Source organism: Penicillium expansum, assembly GCF_000769745.1.
Source record: "Penicillium expansum strain MD-8 chromosome Unknown contig268, whole genome shotgun sequence".
Classification (NCBI taxonomy): domain Eukaryota; kingdom Fungi; phylum Ascomycota; class Eurotiomycetes; order Eurotiales; family Aspergillaceae; genus Penicillium; species Penicillium expansum.
Genome location: NW_015971324.1, coordinates 940,733 through 966,141, shown reverse-complemented (window position 1 = coordinate 966,141; position 25,409 = coordinate 940,733). Strand labels below are relative to the sequence as shown.

The following is a 25,409-nucleotide window of genomic DNA, read 5'->3' as shown; positions in this document are numbered from 1 at the left end:
GCAGCTCTACAGGACTTAACGACACAAGTATGTGGCCCCTGAGCGGGCTACGTCTTCAACGACTACAGTCCCTCTGAAATACAATCTGTGTGTGTCCAGCTGCTTCTCAAATGTGGCCCTGTACCTCTCGTTCTTCATCAATCCTCCTGCCAGCACCAACACAGAGGCCTCAGGTGGCTGATAGCCAGTGGCTTGCGGCTTCACCAAGCGACCAAGAGCCTCGCCAACAAGCAAAGCTACCTGAGAGCTCACAATATCTGTTGCGGTCTCACTTTTATTCATAAAGTTGAGAACAACCGGCGCAATGCTAGCAATGCGTGCCTTCACACCTTGAGAGTGGGTCTGGCCCAGAATATTGTTCAACATGTCGATACTGGTACTTTCGGAGACTTGACACCCCAGTTTCTCCGCAACCGCCTTGGAAAATTCATCGCCTCCAGTCTTATCAAGCCCCAATGTGATATCCTCGAAGACTCCCAGTGTGTGTTGGATGGCTTTCAGACCAATTGTGTAGCCACCACCCTGGTCACCGAGCATGTGACCCCAGCCTCCAGAACGGGCAGAACGAGTGTATCTTTGTTGATCCTCGGCCCATTTGTATCTCATAGCAACACTACCTGTGCCTGCAATCACCACCAGGACGGAGGGTGTACCGAGGGATTGTGGAACACCTGCAGTCAAAAGATCTACGTCGTTTGTCAATTGCAGGTCCTTCTCTTGAGTGATTCCGAAAGCTTGTCGCAGCTTGGGTGCTAACACTCCCTCCAGCCCAGCTCGGTCAATACCAGCTAGTCCGACCCAGACAGAGCTAAAGGAGGCTTGAAGACGTTCCTTCCACGAAGACTCTGTTTGTTCCACGTCGCTTGGTAGGGCATCTTTCAGAGCAGCTTTTGTAGCGTCAAGTAACGTGGCAATGACTCCGTCTATGTTTCCAATGCTGTCAGTTCTAGAAAAGGTCAGCTTCACGATCCACACCGGACAAAAACCAGAACAAGAAGAGATCATACAAATTGCATGGACCTGCAAAGCCCTGGCCCACGACGTTGATGCCATCAGCTACAACAGCAGCGCACTTGGTACCGCCGCCATCAATACACAATACAAACTTTTGAGTGGGCGTACTTGTGGGCTTCTGTTCGATGGGTTTAGAAACCGCAGCTAGGGCGTTGGCCAACACCCCACCCGCAGCGTCAAAGTATCCCTGACAAGTCTCGACCGACTCCCCGGTCTCTGCAACTAGGATAGCCAGCTTGACACTGGCATTGCATCTTGCGAGCAGGGCGTCCAATTCAGTGTTGGACGAGGATTGGCACTTTCCACTCAACCTCCGCAGAATATTACGGGATCTTTGCACTAATTTTAAATTTGAGGCGACGAGATCCACCATCTTGAACCTTAGCATTAGCCAGAGTACAACAGTCAGGGGAAAATTAGGACCATACCATGTTTCCGTAAGTCTTTCCTGTGCGAATCATAGTACCGGTACTTAGCATATTCAACACTAGTTTTGTGACGGTACCGGCCTTGAGACGGGTGCTACCAGTGACAACTTCAGGCCCAGACACAGGTGAGATGACAAAGTCCACATTTCCTGAAAGGCTAATCGCCGAAGGAACTGTACAAACGACCGCGATGGTCACACAGCCGAGACGTTTAGCGAAAGCAAGACAACCAAGCACATAAGGTGTGCGGCCCGAGCTTGCAATTCCAATGATACTATCAAGCTCTGGGTTCAGATTGAGAGATTTCATCTCATCCTCGCCGGCTTTTTCATCATCCTCGGCTCCCTCCTGAGCCTCTCGGATTGCGGCATCTCCACCAGCAATCAGACCGACGAACTGCCCGCGTGGGGCAGCGAAGGTCGGGGGAATTTCTGATGCATCCAAGATTCCAAGCCTAAAATTCGGTGTTTAACTTTTGTTTGATAAGCAAGGGACTAATATCTACGCGACTAACCTTCCACTGGTGCCAGCACCGACATAAATCACCCGCCCGCCTTGTCGAACTCGCGGGGTCAATGCGTCAATGGCTCCTGCAATGACGGGCAAGCTAGGAACAACACTCTCGGGAACTTTTTGGTCGTCGGCATTGATCACGGTGCACATGTCAAGAGTCGACATTCGATCAATATGTACAGTTCGAGGATTGACCCCCTCCGTTTGGAGTTGAGATAGACTCCCGAGATCCATTATGCAGGGTGTCTTGGTTGATCACTGGAAGTACGACAAGCTTGACGCTGTTTCTTGTCAGGATATTTATCACGAATCACGGGTCAGACAATGCAGAAACAAGGCGATAAGGAGGCCTTTTACACAATCGGGGAGACGAAGGTGGATCCATTTCTCGTTGGCGCTATGCAAGCCAAGTGCCTAATATCGCCCCATTTCCCGAGGTCGATGCCGATGCTGGCAACCTGACAGATTTCTGTACGTAAGGTGAGGGGTCAGATCAGATGGGGGCCGTTACAAGGTAGAGTTGCAATGAAGGGACGTTGATCGTGTGGGATTGGGCCGGTTAGCAGCGACTAGAGTGGATCTTCATTTCTTCTCCAGACTTTTCCCATAATGGAGTCGGATGGAGCCGATGTGCAGGATAGTAGTGTTATCTCCCTTAGGATTCGTCGGCCGAGAAAGCAAAAGCTCGTGTGATAAGGAATTGCACTATACAATTCAATCTAAAGACAATGAAGTTGCTCCACTTTTGCTACTACTTCACAGAAGATACCCTGAAGATACCCATACCTCATGTATGTATGATATGCATCGATAACACCTCCTCGCATGCAACCCAAGCCCCGTATCGCGTGGGGCCCCAGACTCAATAAGCTGGCCCACTGTAGTCCGGTAAAGGGAAATATCGGCAATGCTGGAAGTTTCCAACATAAGACCTCGGCCATTTCCCGGGACATTTGGTTTCAACCTGCACAAGATGTCGAATGAAACAGTCGAAGAAGGGCGTGTCACCGCAGGCACTGAGCAAAATGAAACTCGCTCGACTTTGTACAAGATCTGGACGGATTCTTGGTTCCAGATCATCTTGATCAGTTTCATCTGCTTCTGCTGTCCGGGAGTAAGTTTGGCAAAGCAGAATGCTATTATTCAAATCCAAGTGAACTAACAATAGTATTAGATGTACAATGCCCTCAGCGGTCTTGGAGGCTCCGGTCAAGTTGACCAGACCGTCGCTGCAAATGCGAGTGTAGCTCTTCTGTCTTGTACTGCGGGAACTGCTCTTTTCATTGTCGGCCCTATCTTCGATCGTGTTGGACCCAGGGTTTGTCTCTTGCTTGGAGGATGGACATACGCATTGTATTCCGGGAGTCTTCTGTGTTTCAACGGTATGTTTAATTGCCAAATAACATTATATTATATGTATAGCTAATGTATACTCTAATAGCAACCAGCAACGGCGGATTCGTGATTGCTTCAGGTGCGATTCTCGGCGTGGGCGCATCGTTCTTGTGGGTGGCACAGGGTGCGATCATGACAACATATGTGCCTGAGTCCCAGAAAGGTCGTGCAATCGCAGCCTTCTGGATTATCTTCAACCTCGGCGGTGGCGTCGGATCTCTGGCTAGTTTCGGCCTCAACTTTAAATCTAAGAGCGGAACCGTCAGCGACGCAACATACATTGCCTTGCTTACCATAATGGCCTTTGGATGGGTGCTGGGAGTGCTCATTTGCCCGCCATCATATGTTAGAGTTGCCCAGATGGAGGTCACACCGGAGAGCGAGAAGAATTTCCGCCAAATCATTCGCCATTCCCTGCAGACTATCTGCAACTGGCGGGTGTTGTGTATGCTGCCCCTTTTCTTCTCTGCTAATGTATTCTATTCCTACCAGCAGAATGCTGTGAACGGTATGAACTTCAATATCCGGACGCGTTCGCTCAACGGTTCGCTTTATTGGATTGCGCAGATGCTGGGTGGTCTCGTCATGGGTCTCATTCTCGACATCCCCGGTGTCAGCCGACCCAATCGTGCTCGCATCGCTTGGGTATTCTTGTTCGTCACTGGAATGGTCATCTGGGGTGGTGGTTTTAAGTTCCAAGTGTGGTCTGATCTCCGTCTGGAGCAAGGCCTGAAGCAGGATATAGATTATACGGATTCTGATATCTCAGTGGGTCCGATGTTCCTCTACATCTTTTATGGCGCATATGATGCGTTGTGGCAATCGTTCTGCTACTGGCTCGTGGGTGCCCAGTCCAATTCCCCGGCCGCAGCTGCCGTTCTGGTTGGAGCGTACAAGACCTTCCAGAGCACTGGTGGTGCAATGGCGTGGCGCATCAATGCCATGGGGAAGCCCGCAATGACTCAATTCGCTATGAACTGGGGCCTTTGCATGGGATCCTTGGTTATCGCTATCCCAACCGTCCTGGCTATCACTCTGACTAGTGATAAAGAAACACCAGCAGCGGAGGAGAAGGACTTTCCAGAGACGGAGGAGTCCCGGGAGGTAGCGAAGTCTTGATTCTTTATATATCAACCTCATATTTATCTGAAAGTAAAGAACCCTTGCCATCGAAGAAGGATATATGTAAAGTAGAAGAATACAGAAACCTTGGAAGATTGACACTGCAGATCAGCTTGTTCGGATTGAGCCAAGATTCGGATGATCGTAGACCACGATTAGGGATACATGATTAGGAATATATACACGGCATGTCCCAACCGAAAATTTAGGATCATTTGTATGCCGACAAATTCCATCTCCCGGCGGTTGAGAGGTCCTTCAATTCACCTTACTTGATGCACTTCTTCAGCACAGCGGTTTCCAGCAGCAACTTAGTGTACTGACGGTGTGCCCAAGCAATCTTGTCGTCCATGGGCGCACCTTCCGCCTTTCCGAGACCCTGGTAGAAACAGCTCTTCAAGCTGAATTCAGCCACACCTTGATCCCGCTTGACCACAGCTGCGATTTCGAAGAGACCGTCGGAGGGACGGACCTCACGGATGCGTGGGGAGTCACCGCAGCGAACGACAATACGATCTTCGGTCTTCTCGACGACTTCAAAGTGGTCGGTGACGATGGTTCCTACTTCGTATTTGTTTGAGAGGAGGTCCGATCGGTCCCAGAGGTGGTCGGCAGTCTCGGGGCCACGGTACTTTCGTTCAAGGATGGCACGCTGGGGAATGTATCCTGGAGAGAAAATAAACGTGTTAGAGCTTGTCGCATTGTGACAAGGCTGATTTCCTCAGTATAGGACTTACCCATGCCACCCCAGACACCGGCACAGAACGCTTCTACCAATTTGCCCTTCTCCTCGACCAGTGAGGGCTGGATCTTGTCTAGGGGAATCCGACGAACGCAGACGTCATGGAGAGTTGGGTTGTTATTTGGGTTGAACTTTTTGAAAAAGGCCGATTGGAAGATGGGATCGGAGTTGTCCATGGTCTCGAAAATGTCATTGCGCGTGGCGCCCCAGAAGACACCGACCGAGGCAATGCTGCCCGCGACGGTTGTCTTGATCAATTTGCTGAAGATACCCATGGCTGAGGAGAGGAAGACAGGGGTTGGAGGTAGGTGAGGAGTAACAAGAGGGGAGCGTGTGCTTGGAGCGAGAGCTCTCGGGGAAAGCTCCGACTGCCAAGACCAAGAACTCCACAGCATTTTACCAACGTCGGCTATACCACGCTACCTACCTTATTTTACAAACTTTACAGCGAGAAAGACACAACCGTTTCTCTATTTTTTTCTTCAAAGGCAGATCGGCGCATTTTAATTGCTCAATATGAACTGTTTTAGATGTCTATATTAGCATCTGCGTCGCGTCGAACAAAGCCGACTTGATGTAAATGGTAGCACGCGACGACGGACGAGAACCAAAACTTTGAGTAACGGTAGTATCGTATATCACTTGATCTAAAAGCGCGATAATGAATATATATGATATGGAGAGACCTGAAGACGTCAATGCCGGAAAGAGCGAGGGTTTACTCAGTGCCGGAAGGTGTGAACCTGTAATCGTATGTATTCCGACTTAAAAGGAGTGACTACCGTATGATGTGAATTACTAGAAGGGGTACAATTGCTGAACCCGTGGGCTGCAGGTTAGGTGACTCGTTACTTAGATATAGCATTTACTATACTTTAGCACTGGAGATATAGACTTACCGGAGAAGTGGTATAAATGTTCCCTATATAACCCCCAAATATCCACTAATTAATACCCAAGTAGCACCCAAACATCGATCAAATAGTGCTTAATTATCCGCCAATTCTCTCCCAGTCTCCACTTGTCTTCCCTAGTCTGCTCCCAAATACACCTCAAACATCATCCAAATATCCCCTAAACGCCACCTAAAGGTGACCTATCCGAGCCGATTTGAGATAGGATAGGCTCATTATAAATGACAAAGGGGTACCTAGGACCAAACCCGTCAGGGGTTGAGTTGCTACCTAGGTAGTCTAGGGAACGATATAGCCACGGCTGCATCTCTCGGAGTAAGATGTAATCAAAGAAAGGAAATATATTATCGATAGCCTCTATATAGAGCTTCATGCAGTCATATCGAGGTAGTCAAGTCTAACAAGTACACATGTGTGTATGAGGATATTCATATCGAACCCTAGACAAGTACCAGAAAGCGAGAATATTAGCAAACTTCTCAAATGGCGATAGGTAGAATTGACCTAGGTATTTTATGCTGTTGTTAATGAGATATCCTTCCCTTTGTTTTCTCTCGTTTCATTTCTCCATCCTCACATCCAAACACCAGATCATCCATCATTCATCAGATCGCGAAACATCACCCAGTTGATCTCATCCAAAGGGCTGCATGCGTTGTCCTGAACTGACCTTGTGAAGTCATGCCTAAGTAGGTCTCCCTCCTCAGCTACTGTGCACCATGAGAGCTACACTAACATTTTCAGTCACGCAACTCTGCCACCCTCCTCCGTGCCCGATAACCCTGTTACCTTATCTGATCCCCACGTGGGACCGGATGAGCATGCACCAGGCGTATGGGCTGCCCATGTAAAGACCCTGCCATGGATCACTGCGCGAAAGAGCACCTTCATCAAATCAGACTTTCTCGGATTCCTTCGGACTATGGAGCCTCGCCGTGAGCCTACCCTACGGACTGGCAGCGAGTGGAATGCTGAGAGTTTTGACAAGCTGGTTGGGTCCAGTATTTCGAACGCGGAAGGCATCTACATGCAGATGGTTGGACGACGGGCCGAGGAGGAATGCACCCACTGTCAACAAGAAGAGGGGCCATTCCCCTACTGCGTTGTCATCGACTCACCCCGTTGGCCAAAAGAGTGTGCTAACTGCCACTGGGGCGGGAATGCCCGTCAATGCTCTCAGTTCATTGAACAAAGTAGCCAAGACCCACGGCCCATCGTCCCACACGCCAGTTTTCATCAGTCAGCGCCCTCTCTCGATAACCAAGCCTTGGTTCGCCAGCGGGCGAGTGACCGTCAACTTTTCCTTCTCGAGCTTCTTCGCCTGCACGCAATGATTACCGATATTCGCACCACCACTACCTATACTCGCCAGGCTGCAAACGATAACATTGCGGCATGGAGAAGCGTACGTGAAACGGTTCGAGTAGTACGATCTCGCCTGAGTTCTGGAAATGCTGTCCACACCTCAGAAGTTCGACGGGTCCGGGCACAGGTCCTAGCTGGAGTCGGTCGAGGTCATACCATTCAAAATGCGGAACAGGAGGTTGCACAGTACACCCAGGATCTGCAAAACGCAATCGAGGATGTCATTCGCCAGTATATCTAGTGGCTAGGAGGGATTTTGCGTGCTCTTGATCTCGCTCAAAAAAAAAAATTCTCGTTTTCATTTCATTTAATTTTGCTCAGTGGTCTGACCAGGGTGAGCTGGTCTACCAAAGTTCAGAGATCCGGCGCCGCCGTTGAAGATGACTCTAAATGAAGTTATTTTATCAATCATATCTGATTGTTATTTTTCTAGCTGTAAAACTGCAAAGAAGACATCCCCTAGAAAGACCCTTAAAACGACATTTAAAAAAACCGGCCAAAAAGGACGTTCAAAAGAGAGATTGGAGTGTTATCTTACATATAACCTTATATCATCTTGAGGACATCTAGAAGATCAATTTGAAGACAGATACCGCATACGCATACACAGCCAAGTATGCATACTCTTATTTTATACATTTCGGGTTCGCACTAACTGGCTTAATGAAAGCATACATATTTCGCCGTGCTCCGTCTAATAACGATAAAGAATAGCCAACTAAAATTCAAAATTTATGATTAGCTTTTTTTATCCGGAGTACTCAAATATGTGCCCAATTCAACTCTAGTATGGCGGCTATAGGTCTCCGTATGCCCGTAGATTAGGCATGCCGGTACCGACCATCGGCAGTGCAGAGCCCGATAAATGAGTCGGAAAATTCAACCGACATATGGTAGAGTGGAGATGGGCCAGACCATAGAAATTCTTAACCAGATCTATGGAGACCACGGATACAAATATCCTCAAATTGTTAAACTTCCAACCAGAGTTGGCCTACCCATATAATGGAAAACGTGGTGGGATCGGCGCGTCAATTTTCTGCGAACTGCGAACCGCTCGCTGACTGAACCTCCCAAATATGAAAACTAGGCAATGATATCTCCACACACAGTTCCCCATATCCACGGGGCTTATTCCAAATGTGTCTATCTGTTCCATCATGTGTCCCAATTTTGGAACCCTGGAAGTCCCACGTGCATGCCCAACCTTCGATACCTGCCTCTGATTCGCACATCTGGCGGAGATGCGAGATACAACCTTGGAATCAACTCAACATTATGAACTGGTGATCGGCAATCTCGTGCAATTTACATTTTTGAGGCTCTTGCTACCGTTGGTTATGCCCTATGCGTACCATTGGTATACCTCAGGACACCCGGAATCCAGGCCCCGACCCAGGCAATTGATCGACTTGAAACATCAATCAAGCTCATCACCCAGGGCTTGGATATCGCGAATCCTTCGACAATAGATCTAGCTGATGACGAGATCTGGCGATCTTCCATTCTCGACCAGTGAATGGTTGTTCTCAAGATAAGGAACAAAAGCATGGAGGAACAGACCCACCTTATACAGACGCAGGCAGTGGCTGCATATGTATTTGGCCTGGAGAATCGATGGTGTGCTACTGCCAACGAAAGATATAAAATCCCTGAGATCCGTCTGTTTAACTCTCTTCATCAAACAGATCTGGAATCCTTTTTGTATATCAACAATATCTTTATTTCATACAAACTTCCCTCGCTGTGCGAGTTTCGTTGACCCACAATCTTTCATCTCTTCAATTTTTCCAATACTTCTTTCCAATCCATTTTCACTATGAGAACCTCAATTGCCGCCCTTGCTCTCGCTCTCTCCGGCTCTGCCGTGGGTGCCCCGTTCTTTAACGATACTCACATTGCATCCAACTCTTCTGCTGTGTCGACTCCTGTTCATCTGTCGACCAACTCGCCTCTTCCCACCGGCAGTGGTGTGAAGGGCGGAGGGGCCATCGCCATCCCGACGGATCTTCCATCCCTGGCTTCTGATGCTCAGTCGGTGGCTGCAGCCCTCGCTTCTCTCGGTGCTGGCGCTCAGAAGCGCGGCGAGTCTCTGTCGATCCCCACAGACCTTCCGTCCTTGCTGGAAGATGCCCAGTCTATTGGCAGTGCTATTGCGTCCGCTGATGTCCAGAAGCGTGGCGAGTCTCTGTCTATTCCTACGGATCTTCCCTCGTTGATTTCTGATGCCCAGTCGGTTGCGGCTGCGCTGGCATCCGCGGGTATCCAGAAGCGCGGCGAGTCGCTTTCCATTCCCACAGACCTTCCGTCTCTTTTGGAAGATGCTCAGTCCATTGGCAGTGCTATTGCCTCCGCTGGAGCCCAGAAGCGTGGCGAGTCTCTGACAATCCCTACCGATCTCCCCTCTTTGCTTTCTGATGCTCAGTCGGTGGCTGCAGCCCTCGCTTCTCTCGGTGCTGGCGTTCAGAAGCGCGGCGAGTCTCTGTCGATTCCTACAGATCTTCCATCCTTGCTGGAAGATGCCGAATCCATTGGCAGTGCTATTGCCTCCGCTGGTGTCCAGAAGCGCGGCGAGGGGACTCTTCCTCTCTTGACCCCCACTGGCACTCCGACTCCTACCGTTCCATTTGGAACTCGCTTCCCTAAGCCTTTCAGCACTCTTTTCGCTTCCTCTTCTGTGGCCGCTTCCTCTTCTGGTGTTGCTTCTCCTTCCGGGTCTGCTTCTTTGTCCGGTATCACGTCGTCATCTACCGCCCTCTGATCTGGATGCTGGTCATCTCATATAACAATACCGGTTATGTCAACAGCAGAAGTTGACATTCATTCAGGTATGAAACTATCGGTGCTTTGTAGAGATTGTTTCAAATCGTCACTCGTTAATTATTGCTCGTTAATTGTCACTCGTTTGAATTGAGGGGTTAACTATTTGTTTTGATGTTTCATATTACTGCTAGATCGCAACCAGAATGTACCAGAATATCAATTGAAGCCTCACCAGATTTTTTTGCACATGAAAGGATTCTATTCTAGTTTAATAGGATTCTCAGGTAAATAAAGCCTTCGATATATGTGGAATAGTACTCCACATGGCGTGTTCTTTTTAGTCCATCGGGGTCCTGTTGAGATTGCTCCGCCCCACGTGCGGGTACCGGCACAGACGGCACAGCCACAACAAAATCAATTCTCCCCTTCTCCTTCGTCATGTCCCAGATCCATCTCGTGTTCTTGGCTCTGGCCTGGTCGATCTTTTCATCCGGTTTTGCGGTCTGGATTTACTAGTGATTTGTTTTTCCTTTGTTTCCTTGAACCTTAGCCTTTCCCCCCCTCCCCTTGTGGAATCATGGCCCGTTGTGTTTGCATCAGAGTCTTGTTGAATGTTGAAACTTGATTTGGCAATGCCCTTCGACTGTATCAAGTACATTGTCCGCCTTTGGGACCTTATCCAGCATGTCCGGTAGTGATGGGGTAGGGCGCTGGGCTCGACTTACAGGTGAGTGGTGGTTCTCGTCTGACCCCCTTCCCCCCTTTTCGCATTGCCAGTTAAACCTCATGGAGTATACGAAAATACGCTAATCGAGATGAGAGTTAGGTCGTTTTGCCCCGTTTCGTTTGCCAAAATTCCGCTCTCAACCGCGAGGTTGGCGCCCAGTGGCTCTGCGCCCGCCATACCTGATCTCGCTTATATGTTTGATGTTAACGATGCTGTTGACCCTGGAAGGGTTGCGGCAATATAGCGATCACAAAGGGGGATTGGTCTTTTTTGCATACACAGAAGATGTCACCGACGCACAATCTTTTGCCTACAATTACCTCCCTATCATCATCTCCCTCATACTCGTCTTGGCTTGGACCGTGACCGATTTCGATGTCCTCCGCCTGGAACCATATTTCCAGTTGTCCCGACCCGAGGGAGCGCCGGCGACCGTTCTTTTCATCAACTACAACTTTGGCCAAACTATTCTCACTCCGATCAATGCCGTAATCCGCCGCCATTGGGTAGTGTTCTGGGTTTCCTTCGTCACGCTCTTGATCCGAATGATTCTTCCCGCTCTACAGAGTACGGTATTTGAGCTACGCGAGGTGACGGTAGTTGACCAAGGTACCATACAATGCTGGGCCGACCTGGTAGACTTGGACACACAAGCGAACTTGATCTCAATTCAAGGCGATGTTCTTCACGGCATGTTTTCCTCAAATGAGTTAATATCTCAGTCCCGATCCGCCAAGTACGCCCTGGCGCCCGTGGAGATACCCAATAGCGAGCAAGACGACAGAATACAGTGGACTGTTGACCAGACGCTGTATTGGGCACATCTTTCTTGCGAGAATGTTCTTATTGGGGACATGCTCACCGTTTCTATCGATGAGCCCGAGGAGGCACAAGCAACAATTTCTTGGAACGCCAGTAGTATCGATATGGATGATGCATACGGAGGCGCCAAAAAGTGTGCCCTTGATTTTCAATACGACAGTGTCTTCTTCCCTGGAACTGATTACATGCAAATACGGTATTGGGAGCCGATGATCAGTGCTGCAGCAAAGGACGCATTTCCGGACGGAACTCAGTCCTTCACGGAAGTTGGCTGCGATCCGTATGATCTATACGGTATGCTCATCGGAGTCAATATCACCAGTCCAAGCTCGAACGAGACCGGGACCGAGTACTCCGCGTCTGGTACTGCTTTTGCCTGTGACATCATTTATCACCAAGCGGAGGCTCGCGTGACTATGCACTCCAACGGCTCCATAATATCTATCAAACTTGATCGATCTACCACCCGCGAGCTGACAAAAGCCGAGTTCAACGTTGATCATTTCCAGGCTGTGCTCTCTGAGCGCGCGCCGTTTACCAGTGACATGCTCTTCATCCGTGAAAATGCTACCACGGGGGCTCGCGCAGTGACTGAACTCCCTATCATCAGCCAGGATTTAGGAGATATCCAGCCTCTGCTGGTACTCGACACCTCGACCATCATGACAGAGGCTGAATTCGAATCCAGGATTACGCGGGACGTCAAGCAGACTTTCGTGCTTACCCTCGGCCGCATGTTTGATCCGGACAGCTTACCTAAAGACCTCCCCGCCGAGCGCTTGTCGCACCAAGTCGCTATCGCTGTCGTTGACTTTGCTGCCCTTTGGTCCGAGCTCATTCTTGCCCTCGCCACTTTGACTACAGTTTACCTCCTTTACATGTATAATTCGCGTGACCTGTTTCTCCAAAGCGACCCGGGGTCCATTGGTGCCATGTGCAGTATTGTCGCCGATATTTTTCACCCATCAAACATCCTCGCAGAGCCAGTGGCGGAACTTCATCAATTCTCAACTCGGCAACTTCGTCGTATCTTCAAAAATGCGCGGTGCTACTGGCGACCAGGCCCTTCTGGCAACAGGCTAGATATTGTCTCCGAAGATGGTTCGTACCCCCACCCTTCGAATTACATTCATACTTGAGAATTATAACTGACTATGTCACCAGGCTCCCCTGTCCAGCTCGGCGAGAACCTCAAAACCCGAGTTGACCCCATGCCTCACTTCCTCGTAATTCCTTTCTTCCTTATTGAGTTCTTGGCGCTAGCTGGGGTGATTATCCTCATTGTATTAGTGGTCGCATCCTTGCTTCGAAACGGCCGCTTCAGCCACATGACCCAATCGGACTCGAGCGCGTTCCAGGTTATCCTTTCCTTCCTACCCTCCGTCGTCGCATCGTCTGTGGGAGCTTTATGTACCTCTATTCACCGAAACCTCAGCGTCCTAGAGCCTTGGGTCCACTTGCAACGTGGCAATGCCTCGGCAAGGACGTCATTGTCACTTAACTACTCGTCCCAAAGCCCGCTCGCCATTTTCTTCAAGACACTTCGCAACCGGCAACCGTTGCTGTGCCTTGTATCAATTGCTTGCGTCGTTAACATGGCGTTGACTGTCGTTGCGGGTGCGCTTTTCACTCAAGAATTGACAAGCTCCACATTGGCGACCAGCGATTTGTCAATGAACTATAGCCAGTCCACATTTTGGCAGACCGACTTCGCTGTAGAATTCACTGAATATGATTTAATTCAGAGCAGCATCAGCAGCGGATCCTCTACGCTCTCTTGGACTAGCTCAGATCAGGCTTTTGTCCCATTTCACGTGGCCAATCGCAATCCAGACGTGACTTACGTCGCCTCAACCCTTGGAGTTGGAGCTAAGCTTGAGTGTCAAATCCTTCCATCGGATGCTCTTGTCTATAATCAAGCTAATGGTCATGCATATTGGCGGTATGGACTATTTGACGATCCCTCCGTGGAATGCACGGCACGCATGCCACCCTTGAAGAGCAAAGAGGAAGGAATCTCGCTATCTATCCACTTCTTGTCTCCAGATGACACAGAGGACTCGGACACCTGCCAGACGTCAACCGTTCTGGTTGTCGGGCGTTGGGATTATTTGCCGAACGCCCCGATCACGGATGACAACACAATTGCATTGCATTGTGAACCCGAGGCGAGACTACAAACCTATTCTATCTCTTTCGACGAGAAGGGGCAGATCGATTGGTATGACGCTATTCCCAATACATCCATCACTCATGGAACCATGTACGACAATGCAACCGTGAGTCTCGGTCAGTTCAACAAAGTATTTGCAGCTATCCCTAGCAGCTTTGTGGGCAACACTTCCGTGCAGAATGGAACGTACAACATTTCTTCCTATGATTGGGCAGGCTTCCTTGTTGCCCGTCTCTACCAACACGTAGATCCCGACTTTGACGCCCTGGACCCCATACTTTTGTCCAACATGACTGGCACTGTATATCGATTGGTCTACAGCACATACTTCTCAATTTGGCGCAATATTTACCTGGAACCTCTTGCTCACCCGCTCCCGGCCAAAGATGCCACCGTTACCCGCGTCACTTGGCGCATGGTTCCGTCGGCTCCATCACTTGCTATTTCTCTAGCCATCATTGTCTTCGACACGATAGTTGTGCTTTTAGTGTTCGGAACACGACGCGGCCGGTTCCGTGGACCCCGAATGCCGCGCTCCATTGGAGCCATCATTCCCTGGATTTCGCACAGCCAAATGCTTCATGATTTCACCGATACACATACCTGGAGCAGTGCCAAACGGCGTGCTCATCTTGTCTCCCTGAACAAACGCTATGGTTTCCGCATGTTCATGGGTGCTGATAACCGCTGGCGGTTTGCCGTCGACCAGGAAGCAGAGAACATCAATCCTGCCGGTTCCCTGGGTGGAGCCTCAGAAGTGGAGGTGGACAAGACCACCTCAATTCAGCTACAGGAGATCCAAAGTCCACTCTCCCCTCCTCCTTCTCCTCCTCCTCCTCCTCCAACCTGATGACCCTGCCATTATGTGCTACGACTTTTCTTCGATTTGCATATGCTATACTATGTTTCGAGGGTATATATTCATTTAAACATGGGCGTTTTTGACTTTGACAAGCCCACTGAGATAGACAGTTGGACAGGCAAGCTGGCCCTAGCTTTGTTCACTCGCATTTTGGACGTCATGAGCGGGGACGTCGCATTGGTACATTGTAAAAACTATCCGCAACCGTGTGTATGTTTGCTACAGCGCCTTGTTCGCATACCCCCATCTCTCGCCTTTCTTATGAGGTTCGCCGATTTGGAGAGACTGTGTCTCGTATGGCACATGCATGGGAAAGATCTCTGACAAGCAAGAAATTTACATTCATATATATCACGATATGTCGAACATCTTATCCTGCATGAGTCCTACTTTCTCTATAACCCGACGCCGAGCAAACGAGCCAGACAAAAAGGGTATAGTATATGGGGCTACGGGTCGCATCTCCTGCGTGGAAAGTGGACGACTGATCTTAGTCTCGAGTGTGCTAGACTACTACGGACGATTCAAATACCTATGACCTAGTTTTAGTGCGATTTGTGAAATACATTCCCCCTTCGTTTCATCTAGCATCTATGGCGAGCCTCATATCATCGAGCGAAAGCAAAATCAAATATCGCATTTCCTGTTTTACCGCGCAGCCCTAAGTCGACCATCAACCGCCCGAAGAAGAACGTAGAGTGTCTCCAAAAAGGGGGCTTTAATGCCGAGTTCTCGAGATTTTCGCACTGGGAAACCCAGGATAACATCGATCTCCATTGGCCGTCCACTCTTGCAATCTGTCTGCATGCTGCTCCCAATCCCAGGCATGGCATTTATTTTATCCATAAGCTGATCAATCAGGTCGTCCTTCAATGGGACACCACAGCCACGGGCGATGTTAATGACCTCCTGCATCAACTGGCGTGTAAAAGGCGTCGCGTCTTCTGAAGACTTCAACCACGTTTGTGTATCCACCATAGTGAGAGTGGTCAACGAGTTCCATGCTACGTTCCAAACCACCTTCTCCCAACGCTGGGTTTGCATATCCCCAAGAACCTGAAACCGAGTCTTGCCGTTGCGGAGAAGCTCGGCGAATGTTTCAAGTCGTTGTTGCTCGACTCGGCTTTCGACTTTGTCATTGGGAAATAGGCCAATTTGCATATCTTCAGATTTTGTATGGGTGACAATCCCAGGGCTTGTCTGTGTGGCTCCTACCCACGTCTGTGGAAGTTAGATGAGATTGTAAAATTGACCATGTTAAGGGAACTCACCACACAGGTTATAATCGAGTTGTTAAGGAATTGCTTCCGGAAAGGTTCCTCGTTACCAACTCCATTCTGGATGATTACAATGGTAGTCCTGCTGTCGATGGCTGGCTGTAGTTTGGCTACTACCTCGTCCTGGTCGATTGCCTTGTGAGCGCACACAATGTAGTCCACGGGTGGAATATCCGCGACAGATTTCACCACTACGTAGTTGCATTGTTAGCAAAATAATTTGTCTCAAGTTGTGCATATCTCACATACCTCGGTGTGGATGGAAAGTATGCTGGCCGTGATTCTCGCTATTGATGGTAATTCCCTATGGAGCCAAGATATTAATTCTGGAATAGCCTGGTTCCTAGTGTAATACTCACATTGGCTTGAACAGCTTCATAGTTTGAACGTGCTACCACTGTTAGTCGTACACGGTTGGAGCGACTTAGGATGAAGGCATAGAAGGAGCCAATTCTACAGAAGTCAGTATAACATGCCTCTTGTGAATGACACTGAACTCACGCTCCCAACCCATAGACAAGGACATCAATTTGATCTGACATTGTGTGAGGACCAAATGAATACCAAATGAATACCAAATTCACAGAATTGCATGCCTTTTCACACTTCACTTCCAAGGTTCCCCGCATCGGAGGATGGCCGCGTGGGGGTGGACTCTTCACGGCCCCGGGGAGGATTGGCGGGGAATTAAGCGATTCTATATTGATCTTGGTATTTTTATATTCATTTTAGAAGCGAAAGGGATAAGGAAGTGATCCAATCTTATAGCTTTACGCTGCCTATCACATGTTTCTCCAGACGACTAGTATTCACCATTTCGGGCCTCAACTCTTCGAGACTGGTCACTCCCAGAAAGACCATGTTTGTTTCGATCTCCTGTCGTAAAATCTCGATCATCCGACGCACCCCATCCTTGCCGTATCCGGACAAGCTGAATAAAAAGGGTCTGCCCAATCCGACAGCAGTAGCTCCTAGCGCAATGGCCTTAAGCACATCTGTTCCTCGGCGAATGCCACCATCAATAAAGATCTGCATTTTACTCTCAATCAGATGAGGCGCGAACTTTCGGATCTCCAGTAGTGTTAAAAGAGGCGCCTGTGCCCTGTTGTATAAGTGAGCACACTATCGGTGTGGGGAACGGGCCATGGTCAGGGGATATCATACGTGTCTTGTGAGCGTCCTCCGTGGTTTGTGAGTACAATGCCTTGCACACCATGCTGATATGCAAGCACGGCGTCTTCCACACATTGAATTCCCTTGATGACAATAGGGAGATCTGTCAATTGGCGGAGCCATGTGAGAATCTCCCAGTCGATGAATGGAGATATTGAGCTAGCCATGATTTTGGCTACACCCTTTTCTTCCGCTCCATTATCAGTAGCCTGAAGCATATTAGTAAATGCAATTAAAATACTGCAGCACTTGCAGAATACATACCGTCACCGTCAAGTTGAGCCGTTCGTCCATCTCGCGTTTTCCCACCACCGGGGAGTCAACGGTAATCCAAATAGCACTAGCGCCAGCTCGTTCAGCTCGCCGTACAGTCTCAACAGACTTTTGAATGTCTTTATTAACGTATAGCTGTTGGAAAATAGGCTGCTTTGGTGATGTACGACTCTTCATCACTTGTTCAATTGGCATGCTGGATCCATTTGCGAGAATTTGGACCAGTCCTTCTTTGCCAGCCGCAGCAGCGAGCGCGCACTCGCCCTCTGGATGGGAAAGTTTTGCAAGACCAACTGGAGAGATATACACGGGTAAGGTGGTAGAGTACCCCAAGATCACAGTGGCTGTGTTTACAGCTGTAATCTTTCGTAGGATACGCGGACGAAGGGAAATCTTTTGATATGCCAGGGCATTATTCAGTTTGCTGATCTCGTCATCGGCACCGGACGAGTAATAGGCCCATGTCGTGGCAGACAGCCTCTGATGAGCAATTCTTTCGAAATCATGTAGATTGATCAGACTTTGCAATGGTGGAGGACTGTTATCGTCTAGCTTCGATTGCTTCTCATCCATCGCATATGGCTTGTATTTTGGCTCGCCCAATTCAGCAGGATCAACGTAGCCTTGCAGTGCGGTTTCAGGGAGTGCTTCGCTCAACAGCTCCAGTGAATGAACAGAGTCGAAATCTTCAGTCGCGTCTTTACCCGCACATCGCAAAATCACTGCTGCACCCCCTGGGTGGGAGTCCAAGAAGTCTAAAGAAGTCAGCTAGTCTGTGTCACATCCCCTGCAAGGATTATGAGCCCCCTACCTGTCACATCGTAGACAGCACCATGGATTACGACCCAACATGTTTCCTGGTTGTTGTGTCGGTTGATTTCCTGGCGAGTGAGTTTCATGGCTACGTATCACTTTGTATTGTTAACTGCAACTGGTAAATTCTCATCATAAAATGATAACCCCAGAATCCACCCGAGCGTGGGGGTTCACAGCCCCATACGCAGATCTCAAGACGGGGCAATTTCTCCGGGGTTTTTTTGGACCCACTGCCTCTCTTGCTTGAATCCTGGGATTCTGAGGAGGCAACTGGCGCTCCCAAACTGTAGACGAGCAAATCAGGTTAATTCGGCACTTTGTAAGGAACAGATGGGGTGAATTGCCTTTTTGAGACTTGAATCCCCTCGGAGAATGGTCGGGTATTGTCCTTAGCATTCTATACTTCAAACAACGCATCTACGAACGGTAAAGTGAAGGTATACCGAAAAGGGAAAGCGCACGGTAGACTCGTGGGGGAATATTGAAATACTACATTAGAGGAGTTACAATTGAGATTCTGTTATATCTTTTTTGATCTCTATTTTGATCTATGTATAATTCTCCTTGAAATATCCTGCAGATGTCGTACTTAGATGATAGTCCACCATTCTTTCCTATGAAACGATAGTTTTCCCACGAGTCAACACATCAAAGTAAAGGATGCTTATATTTTGAACCCATCACCCCCTCGACGTGGGGGAACTGACGGCAATCAGCTTAACCGCCCGGACTTCCCCCGAGACCCCGCGTGGGATGCGTTCATGGTGTGGGGTTAGGTCGCGAACCTCCAGCTTCAAATATAATTTGGTTGCATCCCAAATTCTATTGCTCTAGCTTCGGGATCATACAATTCTCGGGAACTTCATTCCGTAACTCACAATGGCCAAGATCAAGTCCATCGAATACTTCCGTGTCAAGCCCCGTTGGCTGTTTGTTAAAGTCACCGATGAGGAGGGGCGCTTCGGTTGGGGAGAAGGCACGCTGGAAGGACATTCCCTTGCAGTCGAAGGTGCACTCGATGAAATTATCACTCGCATTGTGGGATATGAAGCAAAGTATGCTTGAATCCATTGCTCTCCATCACAGAGAAAGTGCTAACCACCCTTGACAGTGACATTCAACATATTTGGCAGACAGTATGGCGGCTTGGATTCTACCGGGGTGGACCGGTATTCATGTCAGCTCTATCGGGGATTGATATTGCTTTGTGGGATCTGAAGGGCCGAAGGCTTGGTGTCCCAGTCCACGAGCTTCTGGGTGGAAAGGTGCGCCAGAAGGTGCAAGTTTACGCCTGGATTGGAGGTGATCGCCCAAGTGATGTTGAGGCAGCAGCGTGAGTTCCGAGAAAACAAACGAGAGAAAAAGAAACCGAGATTCTAATGATGGTTCTCAATAGGAAAGAACGAATCGCCCAAGGCCTCAAGTGCGTCAAGATGAATGCTACCGAAGATGTGAACTGGCTCGACTCTCCCGCCGTTTTACAGTCCTGCGTGGAACGATTGAAGCAGGTGAAGGCTCTGGGTCTTGATGCCGGTCTGGACTTCCACGGTCGCTTGCACAGACCTATGGCCAAGCAGCTGGCCAAGGCACTGGAACCTTACCACCCTCTATTTATCGAAGAGCCTCTGCTGTGCGAGCATCCCGAAGCGATCAAGCAACTTTCGGAGCAGACTACCATTCCCATCGCATTCGGTGAGCGCTTATACTCCAGATGGGATATTAAAAGGTTCTTAGAGGATTCGTCGGTAGATATCCTACAGCCAGATATTGCTCACGCAGGAGGTATCTCCGAAACTCTGCGTATCGCAAACATGGCTGAGGCCTACGATGTTGCTATAGCACCTCATTGTCCTCTTGGTCCGATCGCCTTGGCGGCTTCCCTCCAAGTGGCCGTGTCGATACCCAATTTTGTCATCCAAGAGATGTCTCTAGGCATGCACTACAATGTTGAAGCAGGAGATATTGACCTAAATAGCTACTTGGTGGATAAGACGGTCTTTGATATCAAGGAGGGATATGTGGCTGCCCCGTCTAAGCCCGGCTTGGGAATTGATATTGACGAAGACTTGGTCCGGAAGATCAGCAAAGAGACAGAGCCTTGGCAGCCCAAGGAGTTCTATGGACCAGATGGTTCTATTCGTGAGTGGTAATGATGACGGTCATGTAGACATTTCTGTTATCAATGTGTTTTCAGTTTAGCATGCAGCGCATTCACCATAGTAGAGATGAAGCAAGATCACGATTCGAGTCACTAAGATATAATATGACTTTTTCTTCTTTTTCATTTTCGTCTTGTCTTCAAGGGCCAATTTGTAATGTTAATGATAAGATGAGGATTATGATGGCCGGCCTCTGATCCGCATGACATGCAAGTTTCATCATCTTGATATACAATAGTACCCGCAAGAAGATCCCGTAACAACACGACAAGCTTAGAAAATGATGATGATAGTCGCCAAGAGAGAGATAATTTATTCTTCTAATGTAGGACCCCTGACCTCCCCAAATGATCCGGTGCCTGCCAGCTATCTTTTCTTTTGTATTCAACCACCATATAAACAGAGACACCAGCACATAATGATTCTGAAACCTCTTCTGGCGTTTGCAACGCTGGGACTTGCTGTCGATTATCCCGTCGTGTCTTTATTCATTCCAAACGCCGACCCTCAATCCTTGTTGGGTGAGGTTTTGGCCGCGGTTCGTATCAGTGGGAACGAAGCACAAATACCCAACTAATTCAGAATAGCAATCAGCAACAACTACATACAGTATCAATTGCCCGGTCGGAAAAACCAATAGCACAGAATGTGGAATGGGCCCTGGCCTATTTTTGACCGCTGCCCCAACAAGTGTCGAATATTTGATAAGTGCTGAATCCGACAACATGTGCGTTTACCCCAACCCTCAATCGTTGCTACAAGTTGCCATAGATTACTCATCAATTCTATAGATATGACCATGTTGTCTGCGATATGACCGATCTCCCGACAGGCGCGTATACCTGTACAGACACTGTTATCGGGAAAGGGATCAATACGCCTGGCACCAGCACCTCAATCATCGGTTGGGACCAGATAACGCTGTTGCCGGTTACCATAACTTCCACTGCTGACGCGGTCGCGGCAACGGCAAACGGGACCACTAATGAAGGTTTAACCGGTAGCCAGGCTGCTACCACCATGATCACTACCCCCGCGGCGGGTATAGCTGCTGCTGCCACCACCATCGCCGCTACGTCCGTGGCAGGTGTGGCTGGAAGGTCAATTCCTACTGGTATTCTACCAGCTTGTGCCGCGGCTCAAGCTCTGGCAGCTTTGCTATAGTGATTGTGCCTGGTCCTCTATTTACCTGGCATTCCTTGCCTTTTAATGTTCCAATATTCACAAAATAATTTGTTACAAATCTAGTTTAATGAGCTTAATGCTAATTTGGACTTGAAGACCATTTGAAAAGACCTAGAAATTTACTGCATAGTCCGTTTGAGGGCATGGTAAACCTATATCCTTTGGAACCTTTGGACGTACATTGGCCTATGACAAGTACTGTTATGCTTTCATATCCACATCTCGATAATATATTGAGAGAACTGCATCTCAGCCCTCGTATAAGTCGTACTCAAGCTACTTTGCAGGCCGTAGGGGGACAATAGCCATGATCGCATGCAAAACTGCAAAGACCCAGATACGAATCGTCTTCGCCGACAAGAGGCACCCCATGAACTCCAGTTGACGGCGGACTCGTGACTGGACTCCCGTACTGCGTACAAGTGCACGGTCCAGGTGGGCAATAACCATAGTTACAACAAAAGGCACACAGCCCAATGTAGTTGTTGGATCCTGTTCCGGCAATGCAGGTCCTACCACCACCTCCACCACCTCCACCGTTTCCACCGCCAGTTGGGCTTGGAGGGGAAGAACCTGATGGAGTCAGAGGCTGAGTGACTGTAACGGTAACCACGACAGTGGTAGGAGTAGCAGAGCATTTTCCAGGGGGTGTTGTCGTACTTGGGGGAGGACTTGGGAAGCTACTACTCGAACTTGAAGATGGAGGAGCTGGAGGCACTGTACCTAATGAGGGAGTTGGTTGACATGTCTGATCACGCAGGCCCTGTTTGAAGGCAGAGAGCCCATCCTGAAGGAGGGGGTCGTGGAATCCTGCTGGAAGGGTTCCGACTAGCCATCAATGTTAGAAGCGAGGTCATGCCCAGTGGTAATATCTTCACCTACCATAGGCATTGAAGTTATACAAGCCACACACGCAACCGTTAATAATCTCCTTCAAGCTGGTCCCTGACAGAATAGTTTGTCCATCGCGACTGACCGCGAAGCTTTGTGCGCCAACTCCCATCGGCACCTCCTTTGCACTTGCACCTGCTGGTGCGTCGTAATTATAGACAGTCCCGCCGCTGTTGACCTGCACTGTGGCTGGGGATTTAAGTAATGACACAACGAAGACAGAATCGGCCATGGACTGCCAGCCATCCGGACGACCCATGAAGTAGTTTCCACTCCCATTGCTGGCTGGTACCATGCAAGTATCTGTAGAGTCACAGTCCACCCCACGTGGTGCGGGTCGATACCAGTAGACCAACTCGTCAGATGAGATATGATTGTTGGGAGATGAGTCTCCTGCCTTGAACGCAGCGATGTATGGTTTGGAAATGTCCAGCCATCCATCATGGGGCCTGTTATTATCCGTTAGTTGGGTTGGTTTAAATGGAGATTTGAGCTTTGAAAAGGGTGTTTGAATATTCTTACATGTCATTGACCCATTTTGACGCTCCATCGTCAGTATGTGGTGAGTTCAAAGGACCAATATAATGAGACTCTCCATAGTCATTCCATGTCACAATCTCGATAAATCGTGGTTTCAACGCCAGGATCTCATTCCATCTGTTAAACCATAGGAGATCAGATGGGAAGTTCCAATTCTTGCTATAAGAAACCTCGGGTCCGAAATGTGTGAAAAACCACGGGGATACAGCTGCTTGATAGTCAGAAACTAAATTTCCATGGAAACAGAAATACTAACGGGCAATATAAGCTTTTCCACCAAGGGCGTTGACATATACTCGATCTCCGTCCGCAACAGAGACATCGTGACCTGGAGTTGGAGCTTTGTTGTTTCCGTTGTTTGGCCACGCCATCCAATTCAACAGACCATCAACAGGCGAGATGTCAGTCCCAGTAGCAGGGTGGAAATTGGGTGCGAAAAAGATCGATCTTCCAACTGCAGCTCGCAATGCCGCAACATCTATTCCATCCCCGGCGAAGGATGAAACGAACACCTTGTTGTCAACGAGAAGTTGTGCAGGCTTGCTAGCATACTGGGCAATCTTCTGGCCAACTGCCGTGGCCTGGTCAATGTGCCACCAGTTGAAATCGAATGACAGAAAGACTTTCATGTTATTGTTGGCGGCCGAGTCGTATGCCAGTTGGAGTTGTTGATCAGTATAGGGGTCTACACCAATGTTCAAAGCAAATGCATCAATCCCCAGAGATTTAGCACGCTTCATGTCATCGTCATAGTCCGATGCGCTCTTTCTGTTGCTAACGATTCCAATCTTTAGTTTTTCGGATAATCAGTATGTGTCACACAAAGGAAGGAGTTAAGCGTATGTTTACCATAAAGTGTGCAAAGACAAGTCGGTCTGTCGACGATTGTCTTTTGGCATGATGTATTTCATGATTTCCAGTAGACACTGCATGAACCATCGCAGATAGTAAAGTTATCACACCCAAAATAAGTCGTATCTTCGCCATGATTTCTAATTGCTCTTAGTTCGACTTGGGTCGGTCTTGTTAAGTATCTGTCTCGGTTTTGTGTAAATGTCATATCCTTAAATATATCTTTGATTCACCAGATGACTCGGCACTTTTAGCAGCTGACCTATAAAGTTTAATCATTTGAACAGTCAGTGTGATGTTTGTTAGCCATCTCTCCGAGCCCAATCAATGCTTTACTTTCAAGGAACCATGTGGTTGTTATAAAGCCTTTGGGCGAAAAATCCTGGATTTTGTGCGTGAATGTGCACAAAATCGGGTAATTGCGCGTTTCTCGATGATCGCCGGATATTTCTAGGGGTAGTAGTGGTTGTTCTATGTTATGTACAATGCCGATGACCGTATGAAATCAAAAAGCAAGATCACCTTGAAGCGGGTTAGAGCCGCTGATACCGTGCATGATATTTTCAATGAGTATCCAACGTTCTTACTTTCTTGGATTAATCCATCTCTGAAGCCCCGGTTTGGTTTTACGCTACGCTGGTTGAATTTTTACGTTTCCCTCACCCATTTCGATAAACGTCGTAGCACATCTAAGATTTTAATTCAACATGAACATATGAAAATACCGGAAAACATTGCCAAGATACCCCGAACCTTGCCTCATCGGCATTATATCAGTAACCTCCCGAATGTAACCCACGGACCAAATAATTGCTTTTTGAAGAATGTTTGTATAGCCGACAGAAAATCCCACCAGATCAAGCAAGCAATGACTAAAAAGTCAAAGTGCCAGACCATGAGATCTGAATGGAAAGGAAGATTTACAGTTTTGTTTAAATAGACACAAATATATCCTTTTCGGGGAAAAAAAGGTTGGCAATAAAATCACATATATCAGCTGACTACATACATACCTAATTGTGTGACCAAAAGGGTTCTCCTGAGTAGGGTTTGATGGGCTCCATCGGGAAGTATGTTAGATAGGAAACTCAATGGATATCAAATTGATATCACCTAGGTATTTACATATGGAGGCGTAATCAGCAGATTGTTGTAACATTTGCGGGGGTTACACCCCGTAGAAAATTGTAACCCCAAAGCCACATGGTCTTATCACAATACCACCTACTTAAGGCAATTCCGTTCATAATGGAAGCGTGTATAACATTAATTTGCGTCATTGCCGGTGACAGACACTGAAACAACCTTGAAACCCCGGGACTACTTGGAAGATTTCAAGTTAGTAGACATTGGCACGTGGCTCTTCATCTCTCACTTCCTGAACCGGCATTAAGCGCCTCCGG

At 48.4% G+C, this 25,409-nt stretch overlaps 12 protein-coding genes across 12 annotated transcripts; 6 read left to right on the top strand and 6 right to left on the bottom strand.

Moving 5' to 3' along the window:
- Window positions 1-15: 15 nt before the first annotated feature.
- PEX2_080570 (putative glucokinase regulator family protein) lies at window positions 16-2,120 on the bottom strand (the record flags this gene model as incomplete). The annotated part of the gene is made up of 4 exons (XM_016745327.1): window positions 16-946; window positions 1,008-1,387; window positions 1,443-1,896; window positions 1,957-2,120. 4 exons carry the CDS (start codon window positions 2,118-2,120, stop codon window positions 16-18), a joined length of 1,929 nt encoding a protein of 642 aa, XP_016598245.1.
- Window positions 2,121-2,928: 808 nt separating this feature from the next.
- PEX2_080560 (putative MFS transporter) lies at window positions 2,929-4,469 on the top strand (the record flags this gene model as incomplete). The annotated part of the gene is made up of 3 exons (XM_016745326.1): window positions 2,929-3,069; window positions 3,130-3,337; window positions 3,397-4,469. The coding sequence occupies 3 exons, from the start codon at window positions 2,929-2,931 to the stop codon at window positions 4,467-4,469; spliced, it is 1,422 nt and encodes a 473-aa protein (XP_016598244.1).
- A 271-nt stretch (window positions 4,470-4,740) lies between these two features.
- Window positions 4,741-5,489, bottom strand: PEX2_080550 (uncharacterized protein; the record flags this gene model as incomplete). Its single annotated transcript, XM_016745325.1, has 2 exons — window positions 4,741-5,138; window positions 5,210-5,489. The coding sequence occupies 2 exons, from the start codon at window positions 5,487-5,489 to the stop codon at window positions 4,741-4,743; spliced, it is 678 nt and encodes a 225-aa protein (XP_016598243.1).
- Window positions 5,490-6,809: 1,320 nt separating this feature from the next.
- Window positions 6,810-7,734, top strand: PEX2_080540 (DUF3716 domain-containing protein; the record flags this gene model as incomplete). Its single annotated transcript, XM_016745324.1, has 2 exons — window positions 6,810-6,817; window positions 6,873-7,734. The coding sequence occupies 2 exons, from the start codon at window positions 6,810-6,812 to the stop codon at window positions 7,732-7,734; spliced, it is 870 nt and encodes a 289-aa protein (XP_016598242.1).
- A 1,578-nt stretch (window positions 7,735-9,312) lies between these two features.
- PEX2_080530 (uncharacterized protein) lies at window positions 9,313-10,254 on the top strand (the record flags this gene model as incomplete). The annotated part of the gene is made up of 1 exon (XM_016745323.1): window positions 9,313-10,254. One exon carries the CDS (start codon window positions 9,313-9,315, stop codon window positions 10,252-10,254), a length of 942 nt encoding a protein of 313 aa, XP_016598241.1.
- Window positions 10,255-10,852: 598 nt separating this feature from the next.
- Window positions 10,853-11,160, bottom strand: PEX2_080520 (uncharacterized protein; the record flags this gene model as incomplete). Its single annotated transcript, XM_016745322.1, has 2 exons — window positions 10,853-11,062; window positions 11,125-11,160. The coding sequence occupies 2 exons, from the start codon at window positions 11,158-11,160 to the stop codon at window positions 10,853-10,855; spliced, it is 246 nt and encodes an 81-aa protein (XP_016598240.1).
- A 32-nt stretch (window positions 11,161-11,192) lies between these two features.
- Window positions 11,193-14,828, top strand: PEX2_080510 (DUF3433 domain-containing protein; the record flags this gene model as incomplete). The annotated part of the gene is made up of 2 exons (XM_016745321.1): window positions 11,193-12,906; window positions 12,970-14,828. 2 exons carry the CDS (start codon window positions 11,193-11,195, stop codon window positions 14,826-14,828), a joined length of 3,573 nt encoding a protein of 1,190 aa, XP_016598239.1.
- A 660-nt stretch (window positions 14,829-15,488) lies between these two features.
- Window positions 15,489-16,659, bottom strand: PEX2_080500 (ketopantoate reductase family protein; the record flags this gene model as incomplete). The annotated part of the gene is made up of 5 exons (XM_016745320.1): window positions 15,489-16,061; window positions 16,112-16,308; window positions 16,367-16,421; window positions 16,477-16,570; window positions 16,619-16,659. The coding sequence occupies 5 exons, from the start codon at window positions 16,657-16,659 to the stop codon at window positions 15,489-15,491; spliced, it is 960 nt and encodes a 319-aa protein (XP_016598238.1).
- Window positions 16,660-16,879: 220 nt separating this feature from the next.
- PEX2_080490 (FMN-dependent alpha-hydroxy acid dehydrogenase) lies at window positions 16,880-18,462 on the bottom strand (the record flags this gene model as incomplete). Its single annotated transcript, XM_016745319.1, has 4 exons — window positions 16,880-17,219; window positions 17,282-17,499; window positions 17,555-18,318; window positions 18,375-18,462. 4 exons carry the CDS (start codon window positions 18,460-18,462, stop codon window positions 16,880-16,882), a joined length of 1,410 nt encoding a protein of 469 aa, XP_016598237.1.
- Window positions 18,463-19,258: 796 nt separating this feature from the next.
- PEX2_080480 (mandelate racemase/muconate lactonizing enzyme family protein) lies at window positions 19,259-20,529 on the top strand (the record flags this gene model as incomplete). Its single annotated transcript, XM_016745318.1, has 3 exons — window positions 19,259-19,434; window positions 19,491-19,712; window positions 19,776-20,529. The coding sequence occupies 3 exons, from the start codon at window positions 19,259-19,261 to the stop codon at window positions 20,527-20,529; spliced, it is 1,152 nt and encodes a 383-aa protein (XP_016598236.1).
- Window positions 20,530-20,956: 427 nt separating this feature from the next.
- On the top strand, window positions 20,957-21,702 carry PEX2_080470 (uncharacterized protein; the record flags this gene model as incomplete). Its single annotated transcript, XM_016745317.1, has 3 exons — window positions 20,957-21,076; window positions 21,126-21,265; window positions 21,330-21,702. The coding sequence occupies 3 exons, from the start codon at window positions 20,957-20,959 to the stop codon at window positions 21,700-21,702; spliced, it is 633 nt and encodes a 210-aa protein (XP_016598235.1).
- Window positions 21,703-21,999: 297 nt separating this feature from the next.
- On the bottom strand, window positions 22,000-24,053 carry PEX2_080460 (glycoside hydrolase family 71 protein; the record flags this gene model as incomplete). Its single annotated transcript, XM_016745316.1, has 6 exons — window positions 22,000-22,135; window positions 22,194-22,551; window positions 22,606-23,063; window positions 23,137-23,362; window positions 23,411-23,928; window positions 24,004-24,053. The coding sequence occupies 6 exons, from the start codon at window positions 24,051-24,053 to the stop codon at window positions 22,000-22,002; spliced, it is 1,746 nt and encodes a 581-aa protein (XP_016598234.1).
- Between the last annotated feature and the right edge of the window lie 1,356 nt (window positions 24,054-25,409).